This window comes from Salvelinus fontinalis, chromosome 6 (assembly GCF_029448725.1).
Source record: "Salvelinus fontinalis isolate EN_2023a chromosome 6, ASM2944872v1, whole genome shotgun sequence".
NCBI classification, from domain to species: domain Eukaryota; kingdom Metazoa; phylum Chordata; class Actinopteri; order Salmoniformes; family Salmonidae; genus Salvelinus; species Salvelinus fontinalis.
The window spans coordinates 33,603,024-33,625,361 of record NC_074670.1 but is presented as its reverse complement, the minus strand read 5'-3'; the positions used below and the strand labels follow the sequence as shown (position 1 = coordinate 33,625,361).

Genomic DNA, 22,338 nt, shown 5'->3' with positions numbered 1-22,338 from the left:
ACACCGCACCGACATGAAACAGAGTCAATAACACCTGAGGAAATGTATCCTGAATAGGTACACAAAGGTAGAAATATGCAATATCCTCCTTTGCATATTTGGATATTATTTTTACTGAGCTCCGCCACCAAACAAGACCCTATTTGGTTGGTCCTTTGGTTGGTCCGGAACGGACCAAATCTGAACCAATCATTGACGTCTATGTTTCACAAGTTTGGACATCAAAGTACAGCACAGTAGAGCTCAGTAGAGTACAGCACAGCACAGTAGAGTAGAATTCAGTGCAGTACAGTAGAGTTCAGTAGAGTAGAGTATATTAAAGTAGAGTAGAATTTAGTAAAGTATAATTCAGTTCAGAACAGTATTCGGAACTGTACAGTTCAGTACAATACATTATAGTGTACTCAACTCTAGTGTGGTCTACTGTGTACTGTACTGAACTCTACTCCACTCTATTCTCGAGTACTGAACTATACACTGCTTTTCTTTACTTTACTGTTGTAAGGGGTGCGTACTGGCGGCAGAGAAGTCAGACGCAGGAGAGCAAAAGCTGTGTTTCCAACGGCGCAGTTTAATAACAAAAGCTCACCGGAAAACAGAACAATCAATGGGTACATAACCCGACGCACACCAGACAATACGTGCACAAGCACTTCCAATAAACAATTCCGGACGAGGACATGGAGGGAACAGAGGGTTAAATACACAACATGTCATTGCTGGAATTGAAACCAGGTGTGAGGGAAGACAAGACAAAACCAATGGAAAATGAAAGGTGGATCGGCGATGGCTAGAAGACCGGTGACGTCGACCGCCCGAACGCCGCCCGAACCTGGAGAGGGACCGACTTCGGCGGAGGTCGTGACAACTGTACTCTACTGTGCTCTACTGTACTGTAATGTACTGTGCGTTCCAATTTTGTGTAACATAACATAGCATATCTATGATTGGTTCAGATTTGGTCCGATCTGGGCCAAATGAAGGATGAGGATGCTGCTGGTTACAGTAAATGGAAAGAGAGGGGGCTCATGGGTAGGTGTCAGTAAGAGCTGTGAGAGGTGACATTAATTGGAGGTAGAGAAGGAGAGAGAGAGGGAGGGGTTGTCCGACTTTTCACACTCTTGTTTTGACCACCTGACGACAGAAATAGAAAGGAAACCGTTATCAGCTGAACATAACCATATTCCAGTGGAAGGACAGTAGCAGGTGACCCAACTGTGGTTTGTGACTACTATGATTTCCCATTTTAGCCTATTAAAATAGCAGAAATTCTGTTACCGATCTTTCTGAAATTCTGTTACCGATTTGGTCGCAGAATTACAAGTTTTATCCACTTAATAATTCATAAACAAAGTGTATATTAGTAAAAACACTATAACTAATTGATAGCTCTACCTTTACTTGTTATTTCTGTGAACTTTCATTATCCTCTCTCCTCTTATTAGAAATGAGAAAATATCTTAAAGATAGAGTATGTGGGATATTGGTAACAGAATTTCAAGGCACAAGGCAATGTTTCTTAAACTTACTGAAGGCAGAAAACATGTTAAGTGTTGATATTATTTGGCAGGGGTCTTTACTTCAACATTATTGTGTTTTAATGTATTTCTAATTTATGACTTTATGACTTTCTCTGGTAGATGTTTTATAAGACCCATTTTCCATGTTTGACAAGAAATCAAAGCCTTCGCTTATTCCAGCTTTAAATGACGTGCAGCTTATAAAGGCTTCATAAATCCTTCAAAAAGCCTTCATAAACACTACATAAATGTGTTACAAATAATCTATAACTATATATCATGCCTTATAAAGAAACTAAGAAACGTAGATTTTTTAGTGTAGTTGCCCTTTAATTCTGTGCTCATGCCCTGCACTGTTGTTTGGTTAGAGGGTTTTCCGTAGTGCAATAATCGCACATGTGATGATTATGTATTCCATATACAATGATTCGTATTGTGACCGCCAATGGAATGGGTGGAGTAAATGGCCAGCAACACTTCATATTATTCAGAGCCCCAAGAAATGACACCATATATACAGTACCAGTCACCTACTCATTCAAGGGTTTTTCTTTATATTTACTATTTTCTAAATTGTAGAATAATAGTGAAGACATCAAATCTATGAAATAACATCATGTGGTAACCAAAAAAGTGTTAAACAAATCAAAATATATTTTCTATTTGAGATTCTTCAATGTAGCCACTCTTTGCCTTGATGACAGCTTTGCACACTCTTGACATTCTCTCAACCAGCATCATGAGGTAGTCACATGGAATGCATTTCAGTTAACAGGTGTGCCTTGTTAAAAGTTCATTTGTGGAATTTACTTCCTTCTTAATGCGTTTGAGCCAATCAGTTGTGTTGTGACAAGGTAAGGGTGGTATACAGAAGATAGCCCTATTTGGTAAAAGACCAAGTCCATATTATGTCGAGAACAGCTTAAATAAGCAAAGGAAAACGACAGTCATTCATTACTTTAAGACATGAATAGACATTAGACCGGTGGAAATCTGTCCTTTGGTCTGATGAGTACAAATTTGAGTTTTTTGGCTCCAACCACCGTTTCTTTGTGAGACAGAGTAGGTGAACGGATAATCCCTCCATGTGTGGTTCCCACCATAGAGCATAGAGGACGTGTGATGGTGTGGGGGTGCTTTGCTGATAACACTATCAGTGATTTATTTAGAATTCAAGGCACACTTAATCAGCATGGCTACCACAGCATCTTGCAGTGATATGCTATCCCATCTGGTTTGCGCTTAGTGGGAAGGCCCTAAAAATTGTAAAAGACTCCATACACCCTAGTCATACTCTTCTCTCTGCTATCTTACGGCAAGAGGTACCGGAGCGCCAAGTCTAGGTCCAAAAGGCTTCTCAACAGCTTCTACCCCCAAGCCATAAGATTCCTGAACAGCTAATCAAATGGCTACCCAGACTATGTGCATTGCCCCCCCCCCCCCCCCCCAATACGCTGCTGCTATTCTCTGTTTATTATCTATGCATAGTCACTTTAATTCTACGTACATGTACATATTACCTCAATTACCTCGACTAACAGGTGCCCCCGCACATTGATTCCGTACCAGTACTCCCTGTATATAGCCTCACTATTGTTATTTTACTGCTGCTCTTTAATTATTTGTTACTTTTATTTCTTATTTTTTACTTATCTATTTTTTACTTAACACATATTTATCTTAAAACAGCATTGTTAGTTAACGGCTTGTAAGTAAGTATTTCACTGTTGTATTCAGTGCATGTGACAAATACAATTTGATTTTATTTGTATTTCAACAGGACAATGAACCAAAACACACCTCCAGGCTGTGTAAGGGCTATTTGACCAAGAAGGAGAGTGATGGAGTGCTGCATCAGATGACCTGGCCTCCAAAATCACCCGACCTCAACCCAATTGAGATGGTTTTGGATGAGTTGGACCACAGAGTGAAGGAAAAACAGCCAACAAGTGCTCAGCATATGTGGGAACTCCTTCAAGACTGTTGGAAAAGCATTCCTCATGAAACTGGTTGAGAGAACGCCAAGAGTGTGCAAAGCTGTTTAACACGCGCTATTTCATAGTTTTGATGTATTCACTACTATTCAACAATATAGAACATAGTAAAAATAAAGAAAAACCCTTGAATGAGTAGGTGTGTCCAAACTTTTGACTGGTACTGTACATTCTATAGACCCTACAGAGTACTCCCTACAATACTTTTACTGCAGCACCCAGAATAGTTATTGCTTTATAAGTGTCACGCCCTGGCCTTATTATTCTTTGTTTTCTTGATTATTTTAGTTAGGTCAGGGTGTGACATGGGTAATGTTTATGTTTTGTTGGTTTTTTATGTTTATTTGGTAAAGGGGTTATGGGGTGTAAAATATGGTTTTGTGTTTAGTGTAGATGTCTAGCGTTGTCTATGTTGGTGAGTGATCTAGAAGAGTCTATGGTTACCTGAATGAGTTCCCAATTAGAGACAGCTGATGTCGGTTGTCTCTGATTGGGAGCCTTATTTAGGGTAGCCATAGGCTCTCATTAATTGTGGGTAATTGTCTATGTAAGAACGTTAGTAGCCTGTATGTTTGTGCACAACGTTTGTAGCTTCACGGTCGTTTTGTTATTTTGTTGTTTTGTTAAAGTGTTTTTGTGTCGTGTTCATCTTCGTGTTTTAATAAAAGAAGATGGCTTATTTTCCAACTGCTGCATTTTGGTCCGTCAATCCGCCACACGATCGTGACAGAATTACCCACCATAGGACCAAGCGGCATGGAAGGCGGCAACAGGACATACCTACACAGGATCTCTGGAATTGGGAGGAGGAATTGGAAGAAGATCCATGGGCACAACCTGGAGAATATCGCCTCCCTCGTGAAGAGCTGGAGGCAGCGAAAGCCGAGAGGAGGCGATATGAGGAGGCAGCACGGAGACAAGGCTGGAGACCCGTGAGTACACCCCAAAAATTTCTTGGGGGGGGCCTTAAAGGGAGGGTGGCGAAGTCAGGTAGGAAACCTGCGCCTACTTCCTGTACTTACCGTGGAGAGCGAGAGTACGGGCAGACACCGTGTTACGCAGTAGAGCGCACGGTGTCTCCTGTACGCGTGCATAGCCCGGTTCGGTACATTGCAGCTCCACGTATCGGCCGGGCTAGACTGAGCGTTGAGCCATATGTCATGAAGCCGGCCCAACGCATCTGGTCACCAGTGCGTCTCCTCGGGCCGGCGTACATGGCACCAGCCTTACGCATGGTGTCCCCGGTTCGCCTACATAGGCCGGTGCGGGTTATTCCACCTCCCCGCACTGGTCAGGCGACGGGGAGCAGAGAACCAGGTAAGGTTGGGCAGGCTCGGCGTTCAAGGGAGCCAGTACGCCTGCACGGTCCGGTATTTCCGGCGCCACCTCCCCGCCCCAACCCAGTACCACCAGTGCCTCCTCCACGCACTAGCTATATGGTGCGTGTCTCCAGCCCTTTACCACCAGTGTCTAAACCACGCACCAAGCCTCCTGTGTGTCCCCAGAGTCCTGTGCGTCCTGTTGCTGCTCCCCGCACTAGCCCTGAGATGCGTGTCCCCAGCCCGGTGCCACCAGTCCCGGCACCACGCACCAGGCCTACAGTGCGCCTCAGCCGGCAGGAATCTGCCGTCTGCACAGCATTGACTGAACTGCTCGTCTCCCCAGCGCCATCTGAGCCATCCGTCTCCCCAGCGCCATCTGAGCCATCCGTCTCCCCAGCGCCATCTGAGCCATCCGTCTGCAATGAGCCTGCAAAGCCGCCCGTCTGCCATGAGCCTGCAAAGCCGCCCGTCTGCCATGAGCCTGCAAAGCCGCCCGTCTGCCATGAGCCCACTGAGCCGTCCGCCAGACAGGAGCCGCTAGAGCCGCCAGCCAGACAGGAGCCGCTAGAGCCGTCCGTCAGACAGGATCTGCCAGAGCCGCCAACCAGACAGGATCTGCCAGAGCCGCCAACCAGACAGGATCTGCCAGAGCCGCCAACCAGACAGGATCTGCCAGAGCCGCCAACCAGACAGGATCTGCCAGAGCCGTCAGCTAGCCATGAGCAGCCAGATCCGTCAGCTAGCCATGAGCAGCCAGATCCGTCAGCTAGCCATGAGCAGCCAGATCCGTCAGCTAGCCATGAGCAGCCAGATCCGTCAGCTAGCCATGAGCAGCCAGATCCGTCAGCTAGCCATGAGCAGCCAGATCCGTCAGCTAGCCATGAGCAGCCAGATCCGTCAGCTAGCCATGAGCAGCCAGATCCGTCAGCTAGCCATGAGCAGCCAGATCCGTCAGCTAGCCATGAGCAGCCAGATCCGTCAGCTAGCCATGAGCAGCCAGATCCGTCAGCTAGCCATGAGCAGCCAGATCCGTCAGCTAGCCATGAGCAGCCAGATCCGTCAGCTAGCCATGAGCAGCCAGATCCGTCAGCCAGCCATGAGCAGCCAGATCCGTCAGCCAGCCATGAGCAGCCAGATCAGTTAGCCAGCCATGAGCAGCCAGATCTGTCAGCCAGCCATGGGCTGTCCCTCAGTCCGGAGCTGCAGTCCCTCAGTCCGGAGCTGCAGTCCCTCAGTCCGGAGCTGCCATTCCTCAGTCCGGAGCTGCCCCTTACCCTGGAGCTGCCCCTTACCCTGGTGCTGCCCCTTACCCTGGTGCTGCCCCTTACCCTGGTACTGTCCCTGACCCTAGTACTGCCCCTGACCCTGGTACTGCCTCTTACCCTGGTACTGCCCCTTAGTCTGGAACTGCCCCTGAATGCAATGGGGTTAATGTGGAGGGGGGTCGTTTGGAGGAGGCCTAGGAGGTGGTTAGGTACTGTGGTGACGTGGGGACTACGACCAGAGCCGGAGCCGCCACCGTGGAGGGGAGCACACCCAGACCCTCCCCTAGACTGTGTATGGTGCGCCCGGAGTTCGCGCCTCAAGGGGGGGGTTATGTCACGCCCTGGCCTTATTATTCTTTGTTTTCTTGATTATTTTAGTTAGGTCAGGGTGTGACATGGGTAATGTTTATGTTTTGTTGGTTTTTTATGTTTATTTGGTAAAGGGGTTATGGGGTGTAAAATATGGTTTTGTGTTTAGTGTAGATGTCTAGCGTTGTCTATGTTGGTGAGTGATCTAGAAGAGTCTATGGTTACCTGAATGAGTTCCCAATTAGAGACAGCTGATGTCGGTTGTCTCTGATTGGGAGCCTTATTTAGGGTAGCCATAGGCTCTCATTAATTGTGGGTAATTGTCTATGTAAGAACGTTAGTAGCCTGTATGTTTGTGCACAACGTTTGTAGCTTCACGGTCGTTTTGTTATTTTGTTGTTTTGTTAAAGTGTTTTTGTGTCGTGTTCATCTTCGTGTTTTAATAAAAGAAGATGGCTTATTTTCCAACTGCTGCATTTTGGTCCGTCAATCCGCCACACGATCGTGACAATAAGCCAATGTGAATGTGGGGTGTGGTTCTCTATCAGAGGCAGCTGTCTATCGTTGTCTCTGATTGAGAACCATACTTAGGTAGCCTTTTCCCACCTGTGTTTTGTGGGTAATTATTTTCCGTGTGTGTTTGTGTGCACCTCGGTTTGCGTCACGCTCTTTGCTGTTTACCTGCTTGTTTTTTGGTTGTATCGGTTTCACTTTCATTAAAAGATGTGGAACTACATGCACGCTGCGCCTTGGTCGATTTTATTTATTTTTTTATTTTTTTATTTAACCTTTATTTAACCAGGTAGGCAAATTGAGAACACGTTCTCATTTACAATTGCGACCTGGCCAAGATAAAGCAAAGCAGTTCGACACATACAACAACACATAGTTACACATGGAGTAAAAACAAACATATAGTCAATAATACAGTGAAAAAGATAAAAAAAATAAGTCTATATACAATGTGAGCAAGTGAGGTGAGATAAGGGAGGTGAAGGCAAACAGATATATGTATAAATAAATAAAAATATAAAAAGGCCATGGAGGCGAAGTGAGTACAACACAGCAAGTAAAATAAAAACTAAAAAAAACACTGGAATGGTTGGTTTGCATTGGAAGAAAGTGCAAAGTAGAGACAGAAATAATGGGGTGCAAAGGAGCAAAATAAATTAATAAATAAATACAGTAGGTAAAGAGGTAGTTGTTTGGGCTAAATTGTAGATGGGTTATGTACAGGTGCAGTAATCTATGAGCTGCTCTGACAGCTGGTGCTTAAAGCTAGTGAGGGAGATAGGTGTTTCCAGTTTCAGAGATTTTTGTAGTTCGTTCCAGTCATTGGCAGCAGAGAACTGGAAGGAGAGGCGTCCAAAGGAAGAATTGGTTTTGGGGGTGACTAGAGAGATATACCTGCTGGAGCGCGTGCTACGGGTAGGTGCTGCTATGGTGACCAGCGAGCTGAGATAAGGGGGGACTTTACCTAGCAGGGTCTTGTAGATGACCTGGAACCAATGGGTTTGGCGACGAGTATGAAGCGAGGGCCAGCCAACGAGAGTGTACAGGTCGCAGTGGTGGGTAGTATATGGGGCTTTGGTGACAAAACGGATGGCACTGTGATAGACTGCATCCAATTTATTGAGTAGGGTTTTGGAGGCTATTTTGTAAATGACATCACCGAAGTCGAGGATTGGTAGGATGGTCAGTTTTACAAGGGTATGTTTGGCAGCATGAGTAAAGGATGCTTTGTTGCGGAATAGGAAGCCAATTCTAGATTTGACTTTGGATTGGAGATGTTTGATGTGGGTCTGGAAGGAGAGTTTACAGTCTAACCAGACACCTAGGTATTTGTAGTTGTCCACATATTCTAAGTCAGAGCCGTCCAAAGTAGTGATGTTGGACAGGCGGGCCGGAGCAGGCAGCGATCGGTTGAAGAGCATGCATTTGGTTTTACTTGTATTTAAGAGCAGTTGGAGGCCACGGAAGGAGAGTTGTATGGCATTGAAGCTCGCCTGGAGGGTTGTTAACACAGTGTCAAAAGAAGGGCCAGAAGTATACAGAATAGTGTCGTCTGCGTAGAGGTGGATCAGAGAATCACCAGCAGCAAGAGCGACATCATTGATGTAAACAGAGAAGAGAGTCGGTCCAAGAATTGAACCCTGTGGCACCCCCATAGAGACTGCCAGAGGCCCGGACAACAGACCCTCCGATTTGACACACTGAACTCTATCAGAGAAGTAGTTGGTGAACCAGGCGAGGCAATCATTAGAGAAACCAAGGCTGTCGAGTCTGCCAATGAGGATGTGGTGATTGACAGAGTCAAAAGCCTTGGCCAGGTCAATGAATACGGCTGCACAGTATTGTTTCCTATCGATGGCGGTTACGATATCGTTTATGACCTTGAGCGTGGCTGAGGTGCACCCATGACCAGCTCTGAAACCAGATTGCATAGCGGAGAAGGTGTGGTGTGATTCGAAATGGTCGGTAATCTGTTTGTTGACTTGGCTTTCGAAGACCTTAGAAAGGCAGGGTAGGATAGATATAGGTCTGTAGCAGTTAGGGTCAAGGGTGTCCCCCCCTTTGAAGAGGGGGATAACCGCAGCTGCTTTCCAATCTTTGGGGATCTCAGACGACACGAAAGAGAGGTTGAAGAGGCTAGTAATAGGGGTGGCAACAATTTCAGCAGATAGTTTTAGAAAGAAAGGGTCCAGATTATCTAGCCCGGCTGATTTGTAAGGGTCCAGATTTTGCAGCTCATTAAGAACATCAGCTGACTGTATTTGGGAGAAAGAGAAATGGGGAAGGCTTGGGCGAGTAGCAGAGGGGAGGGCAGTGCTGTTATCCCGGGTAGGGGTAGCCAGGTGGAAAGCATGGCCAGCCGTAGAAAAATGCTTATTGAAATTCTCAATTATAGTGGATTTGTCGGTGGTGACAGTGTTTCCTATCTTCAGGGCGGTTGGAAGCTGGGAGGAGGTGTTCTTATTCTCCATGGACTTTACGGTGTCCCAGAACTTTTTTGAATTTGTGTTGCAGGAAGCAAATTTCTGCTTGAAAAAGCTAGCCTTGGCTGTTCTAACTGCCTGTGTATATTGGTTTCTGGCTTCCCTGAAAAGTTGCATATCACGGGGGCTGTTCGATGCTAATGCAGAACGCCATAGGATGTTTTTCTGTTGGTTAAGGGCAGTCAGGTCAGGAGAGAACCAAGGGCTATATCTGTTCCTGGTTCTAAATTTCTTGAATGGGGCATGCTTATTCAAGATGGTGAGGAAGGCATTTTTAAAAAATGACCAGGCATCCTCTACTGACGGGATGAGATCAATATCCTTCCAGGATACCCCGGCCAGGTCAATTAGGAAGGCCTGCTCGCTGAAGTGTTTCAGGGAGCGTTTGACAGTGATGAGTGGAGGTCGTTTGACCGCTGACCCATTACGGATGCAGGCAATGAGGCAGTGATCGCTGAGATCTTGGTTAAAAACAGCAGAGGTGTATTTGGAGGGCAAGTTTGTTAGGATGATATCTATGAGGGTACCCGTGTTTACGGAATTGGGGTGGTACCTGGTAGGTTCATTAATAATTTGTGTGAGATTGAGGGCATCAAGCTTAGATTGTAGGGTGGCTGGGGTGTTGAGCATGTTCAAATTTAGGTCGCCTAGCAGCACGAGCTCTGAAGATAGATGGGGGGCAATCAGTTCACATATAGTGTCCAGAGCACAGCTGGGGGCAGAGGGTGGTCTATAGCAGGCGGCAACGGTGAGAGACTTGTTTTTAGAGAGGTGGATTTTTAAAAGTAGAAGTTCAAATTGTTTGGGAACAGACCTGGATAGTATAACAGAACTCTGCAGGCAGTCTTTGCAGTAGATTGCAACACCGCCCCCTTTGGCCGTTCTATCTTGTCTGAAAATATTGTAATTGTGGATAAAAATGTCTGAATTTTTGGTGGTCTTTCTAAGCCAGGATTCAGACACGGCTAATACATCCGGGTTGGTAGAGTGTGCTAAAGCAGTGAACAAAACAAACTTAGGGAGGAGGCTCCTAATGTTAACATGCATGAAGCCAAGGCTATTACGGTTACAGAAGTCATCAAAAGAGAGCGCCTGGGGAATAGGAGTGGAGCCAGGTACTGCAGGGCCTGGATTCACCTCTACATCACCAGAGGAACAGAGGAGAAGTAGGATAATAGTACGGCTAAAAGCTATGAGAATTGGTCGCCTAGAGCTACCAGAGCAGAGAGTAAAAGGAAGTTTCTGGGGGCGATAAAATAGTTTAAAGGAATAATGTACAGACAAAGGTATGGTAGGATGTGAATACAGTGGAGGTAAACCTAGGTATTGAGTGATGATGAGAGAGATCTTGTCTCTAGAAACATCATTGAAACCAGGTGATGTCATCGCATATGTGGGTGGTGGAACTGCAGGGTTGGATATGGTATAGAGAGCAGGGCTAGAATCTCTACAGTGAAATAAGCCAATAAACACTAACCAGAACAGCAATGGACAAGGCATATTTACATTAAGGAGAGGCAAGCTTAATCGAGTGATAAATAAGGGTCCAGTGAGTAGAGGTTGGTTGGGGTCGTGGCGATCCAGACAGCTGGCCGGGTATATGGCTATCGGTAGCAGCATAGGATGGAGGTCTGTTTGTAGATACCTCGTGCGTTTCCGTCGGTAGGTTCCGTGTAGTGAGGTTTTGTTCAGATAGCAGCCGATAAGACAGCTAACGATTAGCGGGCCTCAGATGAGCGTTCAGGTAACGCCGGGACGGAGGTGCCGGTTGGATAAATCCCTCGGGCAGATAACGTCGGCAGTCAGTCGTGAAGGCCCGGTGGGGTTCCGTATCTGCAGCAGCAACAAAGAAGCGGGTCCGGATGGTGATGGAACTCCTCAGCTGGCTAGCTCCAGCATGATTTGAGTTAGCTCCGGGGTCGACGTAAGCCAATAGTCACACGGTATGCAGCTAGCTAGCTGCGAAATCAAGGTGCAAAATAGAGGCTGAGGCTGCGGTTGGAATCCGGGGAAACTGAGAGAAAAAAAGTCCCGGAATGCTCCGGTCCGAGTCGCGTTGCACTAAAGTGCCGGTAGATTATCGAGCTAGAGGAATAGCTGATGACCGCAAAAACGTGGGCAGCTGAAACACCAACGCTAGCCAGCAAACCGGCTAATTTCGGGGCAGCTACAGATTAGCTTCTGGCTAGCTATCGGAGTAGCTTCTGGATTAGCTTTCAGGCTAGCTTCTGAATTAGCCCCTGGCTATCTTCCACGATGGATTTTCAGATTGAGGTGAATAGTACTTATTGTAATTGGTGAAGCGGGTTGCAGGAAAGCTTTTGCAGGAAAGCTTTTGTAGTTGAGTTCTTGGATAATAAAATAAATAAAAGATATGTGAAGAAAAGGTGTAAATATATATATATACAGGACACGACACGACAACACGGAAAAATACGTCTGAACTGCTAAGCTACCTTGGCTGTCCTCTCTGATTTATGACAGGGAGTTTGAGGATAGCGAGCGTGACACAAGCAAATGAACCTTTATTTGCTGTAATTTAAAGTAGTTAAAGGGTTGAATTAGATTATATACTGTAGCTACCTCAGTCGTTATTTAAAATAATTTTGGTAATTTTACAGCAATTGCTAGCTAGATTAAATTTAGCAAGCTACCTAGCAGGCTCAGCTAAATAAAAATCCCCTTAAATACATCCACGTCTCATAGTCACGTCATGAAATTTGTAAATGAAAGGGGAATATAATAATATGAATCGAATGGAATTTCCCATCTCCCCATTTAGTTTCTGGCGCTGCACAGAAATGCCCTTATCCAGATGGTGTGACAAAGGCATTTCCTAACAGACATGCTAACTTTCTTTGTTGTTACGTTTAAGGTTGGAACCAACATCCAGTACCTCCATGAGGCAGAGAGGCAAGAACCATTTGTCCGCCATCTCAGGGACAAGCTGCACTATTCACAGTTCTGTGCAATGTTCAATGTAATTGCATTGCTGGACTTGAAACTTTTAACTATTTGTTTTGTTTAAAAATATGCATATGAAAGGACATGTATGGGTTAAACATGTCTTTGATGTTTATTTGTTAGAGATAATTAATTTGTGTTAACATCATTAAGCCTTGATGCATGTGTTAGGAATGACCAAAGGTGTCTGACTTTATAGTAAGTACAGCATCATATGGCTTTATTTTTATTTAACTAGGCAAGTCAGTTAAGAACAAATTATTATTTACAATGACGGCCTAGGAACAGTGGGTTAACTGCCTTGACAGATTTTTACCTTGTCAGCTCGGGGATTCGATCTAGCAACCTTTCGGTTACAAAATGTTTCTGACTTTAAATGAAGTAAAGCGTCATGTAATATAGTCTGAATGGATGTGCTATGAATGACCGAAGACATCTCACTTCAAAAAAAGTATTACAGGACACTACATAGTGTCAGTAAATAGGTTATTAACGTTCTGCTGATTTATGAAGGTTCTCTCATGATCCACAGGTTACTGTGAGGTATTTAAATGGGTTAATGGACCTGCAAAGCTTTTGCGTGTGTCAGAGCCAAGATGATTTGGAGTAGTCCAACCTGAGACCACCGCAACAGGTATTCCTCTTCTGTTCCCATGCTGGAGACCAGGGCTTGATTACAACCTGTTACAATGGTGCCAACATTTTGTGGCTGATCTTTCAGCGGGGGAGTGGGTGAATGTGTCAAAGACCTGATGGACCCAACACCGCACGGCATGGCTCGTTTTTGTTGTGTGCGTGTTTGTGCACCGAGGAACATGTAACTTGGTTCCAGAAGAAAGACACTTTCAATTTCTTTAGGTTGGGAGCTTTCATCAAGGTAAGTGTTTCTTGGTGTAAAATCGTCTCCAGGCTATTGCACACATATAAGCCTGGGATATCAACCATTCAAAGTTGTCCTTAGTGGGAGCGACCATATAATTCTAAAGGAGTGATCTTACTGAGTAACGTATTTGTCATTGTCACTAGCTAACACAGTAAAAAATAAATAATTATGGCAAAATCCTGCCTACTTCCACAATTTATCTTCTTAAAATGTGATTTTAATTCTAACCATAACTAATAAAAGCCAAGTTTGATGCGTTGGTCGTCCAGAACTTCCGCACATTTGAGTGGAAGGGTCTGCGAATGAGATTAGGGGTCTTGTGACTAACATGACTTTTATTTTAGATCGTAATCCAATCCTTCGACCCAACATCTCACCCTTTATAAAGCACATGGTTATATCACATTCGACATAGTGATTTATGTTACATTTGACATTGGTGATTATGTCACACGGTCATGCCACATTTATGGACCCTTTATAAAGCATGGTATAAGGTAATAGATACTTTGTAACACATTTATGACTCTAGCTTTCATTTGACACCCAATTTGACATGCTTCTATGAACTTCACATGTTGGTGATGACAAATGAAACATACCATGCACACAATTTGACATGCTCCAATGAACCTCACATGTTGGTGATGACACATGAAACAGGTCATGCATTGAGGCCCAAAAATAGCATGTATAGTCCACACATAACTGTTGGAGGTCAGCAACCAATCAGGAGCATTTAAAACATTTAAAACCTTGACTAATCGACATAGCAACAACCTTCGTTGGGTCAAAAGCATTTCTTACAATCTATGTGTAGCATATCTGTCAAGACGCTGTCAGCAGCTCTTATCTCGTTTTCCATATAGGCAGAAAGACGGAAACAATCTTTCTCAGAAAAAGTGTTGTTGTCTTGTTTCTGTTTCAAAATCTTCTTCAGGCTCCCTACGCATGTACTGACCTTTTGTGAAATTTATAGACAGAAAAAAAATACTTCATAAGTCCTTATAAGGTGGAATATGTTGCCTCATCCATCTTAACCTGTTTATAGACAAAATAATATGAATTCTTAACAATGCCCTAGTTTGAGGTGGTCCTAGTTTGAGGTGGTCCGTAATTTGTAGGTAAGCAAGTTAGATAAGTTACAGTAAGTTACGTTGTTAGCCACCTGTAGCGATGTTTCCGAGATCTGGATCGTGAGCTGCTTCTGGAGCGGGAGTGGGACCGAGACTTGGAGGCTGACTTCGTTGCCTTGGACATCACTGCAAGCTACCTCTTTGAGACAACAGCCTGTCAGACAAACAGAGGGGAGTCAGTGATCATGAGCATCTACTCAATTTCAACATTTCACCCACATTTTAATAGACCCACATAGGCAACATTGAATTAGTAGAACAAGGAAAAATTTTATCAGCTAAAGTGCTGGTCATAAGATTAATAAACTTGATTGACTGTGATTTAATTTTTGCGTACAAAAACTGATATTCTTCAATGAGGCCTACTACATAGGAGATACCCACACTTTAATACAACTTAACAAGATAAAGGATTCTTTTTTTGAAGATTTAGAGCAAAATGGCTGTCAAAGGGTAAAAGTGGGCAAATCTGTAAATCACTGTGACCGAAGTGTCAGGTGGCAAACTACAACCAGACGGCTAGGCCGCTGAATGATTATCTACAGTCAATGCAGAAACATAGGGATTAAGATAAAGAGCTATGACTCCAGAAAACCATGACAACAATACCTCCAAGAGACATAAAGCTTTTGTGCAAAAATGTGCAGTGAAGCAACTTTAAAAGAAGTGCAAAAAAAGCTACTAGCGTACACTAACTATTGCTGCCAAAATACTGTTGGAGAACAGTGTGGATACTGCAGCAAGTAACATAACCAGTTTCATGTAGTCAGTCAAACCAGTTTCATGTAGTCAGTCAAACCAGTTTCATGTAATCAGTCAAACCAGTTTCATGTAATTAGTCAAACCAGTTTCATGTAGTCAGTCAAACCAGTTTCATGTAGTTAGTCAAACCAGTTTCATGTAGTCAGTCAAACCAGTTTCATGTAGTCAGTCAAACCAGTTACATGTAGTTAGTCAAACTAGTTTCATGTAGTCAGTCAAACCAGTTTCATGTAGTCAGTCAAACCAGTTTCATGTAGTCAGTCAAACCAGTTTCATGTAGTTAGTCAAACCAGTTACATGTAGTTAGTCAAACCAATTTCATGTAGTCAGTCAAACCAGTTTCATGTAGTCAGTCAAACCAGTTACATGTAGTTAGTCAAACCAGTTTCATGTAGTCAGTCAAACCAGTTTCATGTAGTTAGTCAAACCAGTTTCATGTAGTCAGTCAAACCAGTTTCATGTAGTCAGTCAAACCAGTTACATGTAGTTAGTCAAACTAGTTTCATGTAGTCAGTCAAACCAGTTTCATGTAGTCAGTCAAACCAGTTTCATGTAGTCAGTCAAACCAGTTTCATGTAGTCAGTCAAACCAGTTACATGTAGTTAGTCAAACCAATTTCATGTAGTCAGTCAAACCAGTTTCATGTAGTCAGTCAAACCAGTTACATGTAGTTAGTCAAACCAGTTTCATGTAGTCAGTCAAACCAGTTTCATGTAGTCAGTCAAACCAGTTTCATGTAGTCAGTCAAACCAGTTTCATGTAGTCAGTCAAACCAGTTTCATGTAGTCAGTCAAACCAGTTCCATGTAGTCAGTCAAACCAGTTTCATGTAGTCAGTCAAACCAGTTTCATGTAGTCAGTCATTTGCATTAAGGAATCTGTTTCATTCCAGTGATGAGACTGAACCTTTGACTTGTATTAGTCCCAAGAAAAGATGAGGAACCTTACACTAAGTCTGCTTACGTCTAGACGTCACTATAATGGGATAGATGCATTTTAGGCTCAAGCCTCTATAAACACTTTATATATCCAGTAACAAATGGAACAATCACCTTACATTCCACTAGCCTGTCACATTGTCCCTAATTATTGTGCTAGTGTAAGAATGGTTGATGGGAATGTTTGTTCTCCCAAGAGAGGAATCCTTATAGCCAGATGTTCAAAAATAGACTAATGGCAGCTTTCAACAAAGATAAAAGAGGCAAGAGTAGGGGTTGTTTCACTACTATCTTTCTTCTTACCAAACGGCCATCAGTCTCATTGTTATGACAGCATTCTATGGTATCTATCCGGCACAGAGTCATACTGAAAACTCATTCATCATTCCAATATTTAATAGTATTACAACCCTGTTGTTGTTCACTTGTAGAAGATTTTAGAACCACTTCACGTGCAAAGGTGGGAAATAAAAAGAGAAAAGGAGTATGAGGAGTGACAGCAAAGGCTTTATGGACACGATGCGACCAATGAAGAAATAACAAAATACATGACTGATGTTTATAACACGTTTATAGCATACAAATCAGTCTTAGCGCTAAATGGAATGTAATAGAAAATGACAGCCAACATTTACAGGTCAGGGGCGTTACTATGAAAATAAAGGAGAGCCGCACACTCTAGGAGCTCAGATGCAAAAAAATATTTAATTTACCAACGTTTCGACAGGCAAGCTGTCTTCATCAGGGTACAATCACAGTGTCACGCCCTGGCCTTTGTATTCTTTGTTTTCTTTATTATTTTAGTTAGGTCAGGGTGTGACATGGGTAATGTTTGTGTTTTTGTTTCGTTTTGGGTGGTTATATGGAAAAGGGGGGTGTTGGGTTTAGAGTATGGGTTTGTGTTGAGTGAGTGTTTCTAGGTATGTCTATGGTTGAGTGAATGTTCTAGGTATGTCTATGGCTGCCTGAGTGGTTCTCAATTAGAGACAGATGTCTTTCATTTGTCTCTGATTGGGAGCCATATTTTAGGCGGTCATAGGCATCAGGTTTTTGTCGGGTCATTGTCTAGGTCTGTTGTCTGTGTCTAGGTTGCATGTTTGCATTTCGTTCGGTTCTAGCTTCACGGTAGTCTATTTGTTGTTTTGCTTCGTTTGTTTTCTCCTAAATAAAGAGAAGATGTTTTTTTTACATGCTGCGCCTTGGTCCTCTCTCTCTCCCATGGTCAATCGTGACACACAGACACTGCGGGATGACTCGTTTATATAGTGTCAAGACACACAGGTGTATATATTAATGGCCAAGAGTGGCCTAATATCATTGGTTAATTTCTCAAATATTAAAATGGCATAGAAAGAGCAGCATACAATAAATACAAATGAATAGCATACAATCATAGACTCACTTAAGACCACACAAGCCTACAAACAACCACAATGGCAAAGTCACAACAATCACAAGAATGGCTTCAGATCAAAGTCTACGTTGAGACCGAAGGGAGCAAGGGTCTTTAAGTTAAAGATCCAGGCAGCCTCTCGTTTTAACAATAAATTATCAAGGTCACCCCCTCTCCTAGGGAGGGTGACATGTTCGATGCCAATGTAACGCAGAGACGAAATCGAGTGGCCTGCCTCCAAAAAGTGGGCCGCAACTGGGTAGGTCAAGTTTTGGCACCTAATGGTGCTACGATGCTCTAAGATACGTACTTTTAATTCACGCTTTGTTTTACCCACATCATTTTTACCACAAGGACAAGTTATAAGATAAATAACTGCCTTAGTGGAGCACGTAATAACACCTTTGATTGGGATCGATTTCCCTGTTTGTGGGTGTTTGAAGGATATGCATTTATAAGTGCCATTGCATTGAGCACAGCCATTACACTTAGAATTTCCATCCAGCAAATAGACGTTGTTCAGGAATATCGAAAATACGACCAATGGAAGGTCCGAAAACACATTACCGAGACTATCATCGGATTTTAGAATGTGCCAATGTTTGTGAACGATTCCCTTAATTTGTTCAGAGCGCTTTGAATAGCGGGTAGTTAGAATGCAAGAATGCGTCTTTTTGCGAGACTGCCCTTGAAAAAGGTCATGTCTCGTTTTGTTTTGAATTTTCAGGGGCGTTACTATATCATCATTATACACGACAGAACAAGATGGTGCCGACAGACACGGTCGCCCTGTTTCTAGCTCCTAGACAACTTTGCAGTTTTTTTGATGTTGTTGTGTTATTTCTTACATTATTTGCTCAGAGCGTTTGTTGGATTATTACCTGCAGCTGAAAAAAAATACTTTTGGACATTAGATCAGCAGTTGCTCACCATAAATTTGAGCAGAAATTTGACTTCCCTGACCTGAATCCTTTGTTTTAACTTTCCGAGGGAACTCTATTCATCTGGGGGCTGCACCAAAATTCCCACGTCGGTGAAGAGGAAGAAGTCCAGAGGAGTGGAAGAAGAAGTGGGGCCCTAGTCAGACTCAAGCGGCGTGTATCCCTGGACAATAAAGTAAACAAGTTCAGGGCGAGGATCTCCTTCCAGAGAGACATCAGGGAGTGTAACATACTCTGTTTTACAGATTCATGGCTCTCTCCGGATATATTGTCCCCATCTATTCAGCAAGCGGGGTTCTCCATCCATCGTGCAGACAGGAAGAAAAAACTCAGGGAAAAAGAAAGGCGGAGGGGTTTGTTTCATCATTAACAACTCATGGTGTGATTGTGGTAACGTACATCAACTCAAGTCCTTTTGTCTCCCGATCTGGAATACCTCCCCATCAAATGCCGACCACATTACCACCCAAGATAATTTTATTTGGTCATCATCACTGCAGTGTATATTCGACAGTACAGGAACAAAGTGGAGGTGCAATTCAATGGTCAGGATTTGGCATAAGCAGCATGAGTCCATGGACCCATTATGGCTGGTACAGGCTGGTGGCAGTGGTGTACTGGTGTGGGGAATGTTTTCCTGGCACACTTTAGGTCCTTTGATATCATTTGAGCAACAAACGTTTACAACACCTTGTAGACTCCGAATAATTCAGTCTGTTCTGGAGGCAAAGAGAGATCCGACCCGGTACTAGATGGGCATACCCAATAACTCTGACATTGCTCGTTCTGATATTTTTTATATATTTTTTATTTTACTTTTTGGATTATGTGCGTATAGTTTCATATTGCTAGGTATTATTACTGCACTGTTGGAGCTGCACTGTTGGAGGATTTCGCTGCACCTGCAAATACGTGTACGCGACCAATAAACTTTGATTTGATTATACAAAGTTACAAGACATTACTGGAGAGCTTTAAAAGTTTCACAGACTGAACAACTGGGCTGCCAATAAAGAGAAGAGAAGAGGTCCCTCTGGCTCACCTTGAATGTCAACAATGTGTGAAAAACACTCTCCGAAATAAAGTAATTGAAAGGATAATGGTCATATGGTGCCAGACCAGCAAGTGGATTGGCTCATGAGAGTTGAGAAGATGATCTGATTATTGGGCCTAATGCCACTGCCAATCAGTGGCCCGAGAATGTCCATTCCAGAATAGCACAATCAGTGCCTAACATCTTAACATGTTCCTTACCCCTGTGGAGGATAAATACGATTCCTTAAGGGGATTCATATGATCCAGCAGATGAGGTTATTCAGTCTATGGACACTCTCCATGGCACATGATCTTCGGTCTAAGTGAGAAGGGATCAAAACATTTATTTTTCATTTTGAGAAGCATCTGAGGGGAAATGCCGTGAGGAGGAAATTGCAGACTAAACATTGGGAGGACTTCAAAAACGGTGCACAGGCATCAAGCAGCACATGGTGGTCGCAGAGTATATCCCTGCTACTGTTTTGGTGAGTACTGAAATGGATCCCTCCTCCTGCTACTCCTCTATGGTACTCCTTCCCTTGCTTTTCTTCATTGCAGACTGCACTTATTATTTTTGCCTTCCAGGGCTAATTTCCTGAAGGCACTGGAATATGCTTTTATTCTTACCAGGCACATTTCATGACCAGCATTCAGAGCGTGCTCCCGTATCCAGATTTGGAAAATAAAGGGAACCTAAATGTCACGTTCCTGACCTGGTTTCTGTTAGTTTTGTATGTGTTAGTTGGTCAGGACGTGAGTGTGGGTGGGCAGTCTATGTTTTCTGTTTCTATGTTGGTTTTGGGTGACCTGATATGGCTCTCAATTAGAGGCAGGTGTTTTTCATTTCCTCTGATTGAGAGTCATATTAAGGTAGGTGTGTTCACACTGTTTGTTTGTGGGTGATTGTCTCCTGTGTCAGTGTTTGTCGCACCATACGGGACTGTTCGGTTTGTTTATACATCGGTCTTTTTGTGTAGTCTATTTTTCCCTGTTCGTGCGTTCTTCGTGTTTTATGTAAGTTCGTATCGTTCAGGTCTGTCTACACATTCGTTTTGTTATTTTGTTAGTTAATTCAAGTATAGTTCATTTTCTGTCTTCGTTGTTTTGTCGTGTCTTAAATAAATCATGTCATCATACCTCGCTGCATATTGGTCTTCCGATCCCTCTCTCCTCTCCTCGTCCGAGGAGGAGGAAGAGCTAGAAAGAGCTAGAAAGCCGTTACACTAAACCCTGGTTAACAGATGATATGGCATATTAGGAAATGAGACATTTTGTAAAGTACTCTCTGCAGAAGACCTTTATCTCCCAGTCATACACAGTTGACTTAATACCCGTAGCCTATAGCTGTATAAGTGCATGTACTGTAATACCAAGAATTTGTTTAAAACTCATTAAACAAACAAGAAAAACATCTGTTTTAAGGGTTCTCTCGGGACAGGTTTCATATGGCTGAGAATAAACCTTTCTGAAAGCTCTCAAATGCCTGTCAAATGAAACTAAACAAGATGGGGGCCATAACTGTGCATTCATCCACTAGGTAACTAGAGTATAATCACTTCCTTCACTTAATTTTGTGTGACTGGTTTATCTTACTGGTAAAACCGTGTAGCGCATTGCAGGGGCCAAAACTGGGCAAACTGGGCATTCACTAGGTAACTATTGTATCATGTATCATCATCTTTAACTTAAATAGATGCTCCCCTGAATTGTGTGTGACTGGTTTATCTTACTGGTAAAAATGGCAAGGATATGTGTAGCCCATTCCAGGTGTAGTTAACTGTAACTTAATAAGTGTCAGTAAAGTGGGATGAATCATGGGTCCATTTCAGTCAGAGCATAGCGACCCACTTCCAATTGATAACCAGAGGCAGCTGCCTGTCTCCTCCTAACAGAGTGTGCTCCCCAGCCTAATCACTAGGATTTAAACATCCAAAAGGCTGTAACAAGCATCTACACTAATGATGTACCCTCTACTGACACTCACAAAAACACCCACCCTGGTGCAAAGAGTGACAGCTGCTCAAGCCCGGTCACCTGTTCATTTCATTTAAGGGCAGAAGTTGTTGCGAACAATGATTGGGCAACTCGATACAGCAGCAAGAATATAAGCAGACACGCCCCGCTCAATCAACTACACTATCCTTAAGACCTGGATGCCTCAGAAGCAGCTGGAATCACATTTGGCAACTATATGGACCACTGAGACAACACTCCCAACAGCAACTGTCACTGAAATGTGGGCATCATTGTCAGAGTGTCAGAGTGTTCCCTCAAGACGTGGCTTTGTAGAGGCGGTTCATGGATTGCCAAGCGGACTCTGCTGCTGGAGTCAAGATACACTGCGTCGCTTCCTTCCATACAGTTCCATGGACATCATAGGATAATTATTACGTTTCTTAAAGTTGCCTTATTACCAAATAGGCCCATTGTAACTTGATTTAGGCCTATTAATAATGGAACTCTCAGATAAGAATTAACTCCACCATGACTGCGTCATTGTGATTTTCTGAGGCAAACTCAACACTGTCCGAAGCTGACAAACCAACATTGAAATGGACAATTCAACAATAATCATTAATACCCCCCCCCCCCCCCACCCCAAAAAAATAAAAATCACTTAATAACTGAAAGGCTGAGAAAGTTATGTGGTTTATTTTCTCAGAGTGAGAAAATACAGGGCCCCATAGCAGTGTCCTCACTAAAAGTTCAGTGTCTGTCTACATGAGACAGTCCCTCTATTGGGTGGAACCGCCACAGCGAATTCCCATCCACTCCCACCAATGGAGTAGGATCCATGTGCAGTACATATAATCACTCTTTGTTCCTACTTGAGATTTCTTAAAAACCTCCTCAGTCAGCTCTATAATCAGTATGTTTATTT

The 22,338-nt window shown here is 43.5% G+C and overlaps 1 protein-coding gene across 4 annotated transcripts in view; it reads right to left on the bottom strand.

Moving 5' to 3' along the window:
* The window catches only part of LOC129857715 (thyroid hormone receptor-associated protein 3-like), a 41,172-nt gene that overhangs the window by 12,705 nt on the left and 6,129 nt on the right, over positions 1–22,338 (bottom strand). For all 4 annotated transcript variants that reach the window (XM_055926223.1, XM_055926226.1, XM_055926222.1 and 1 more), the window contains exon 2: positions 14,422–14,543. In XM_055926223.1, the coding sequence (XP_055782198.1) occupies positions 14,422–14,513 (92 nt within the window). In that variant the 5' untranslated portion in view covers positions 14,514–14,543. The remainder of the gene's footprint in view (positions 1–14,421; positions 14,544–22,338) is intronic.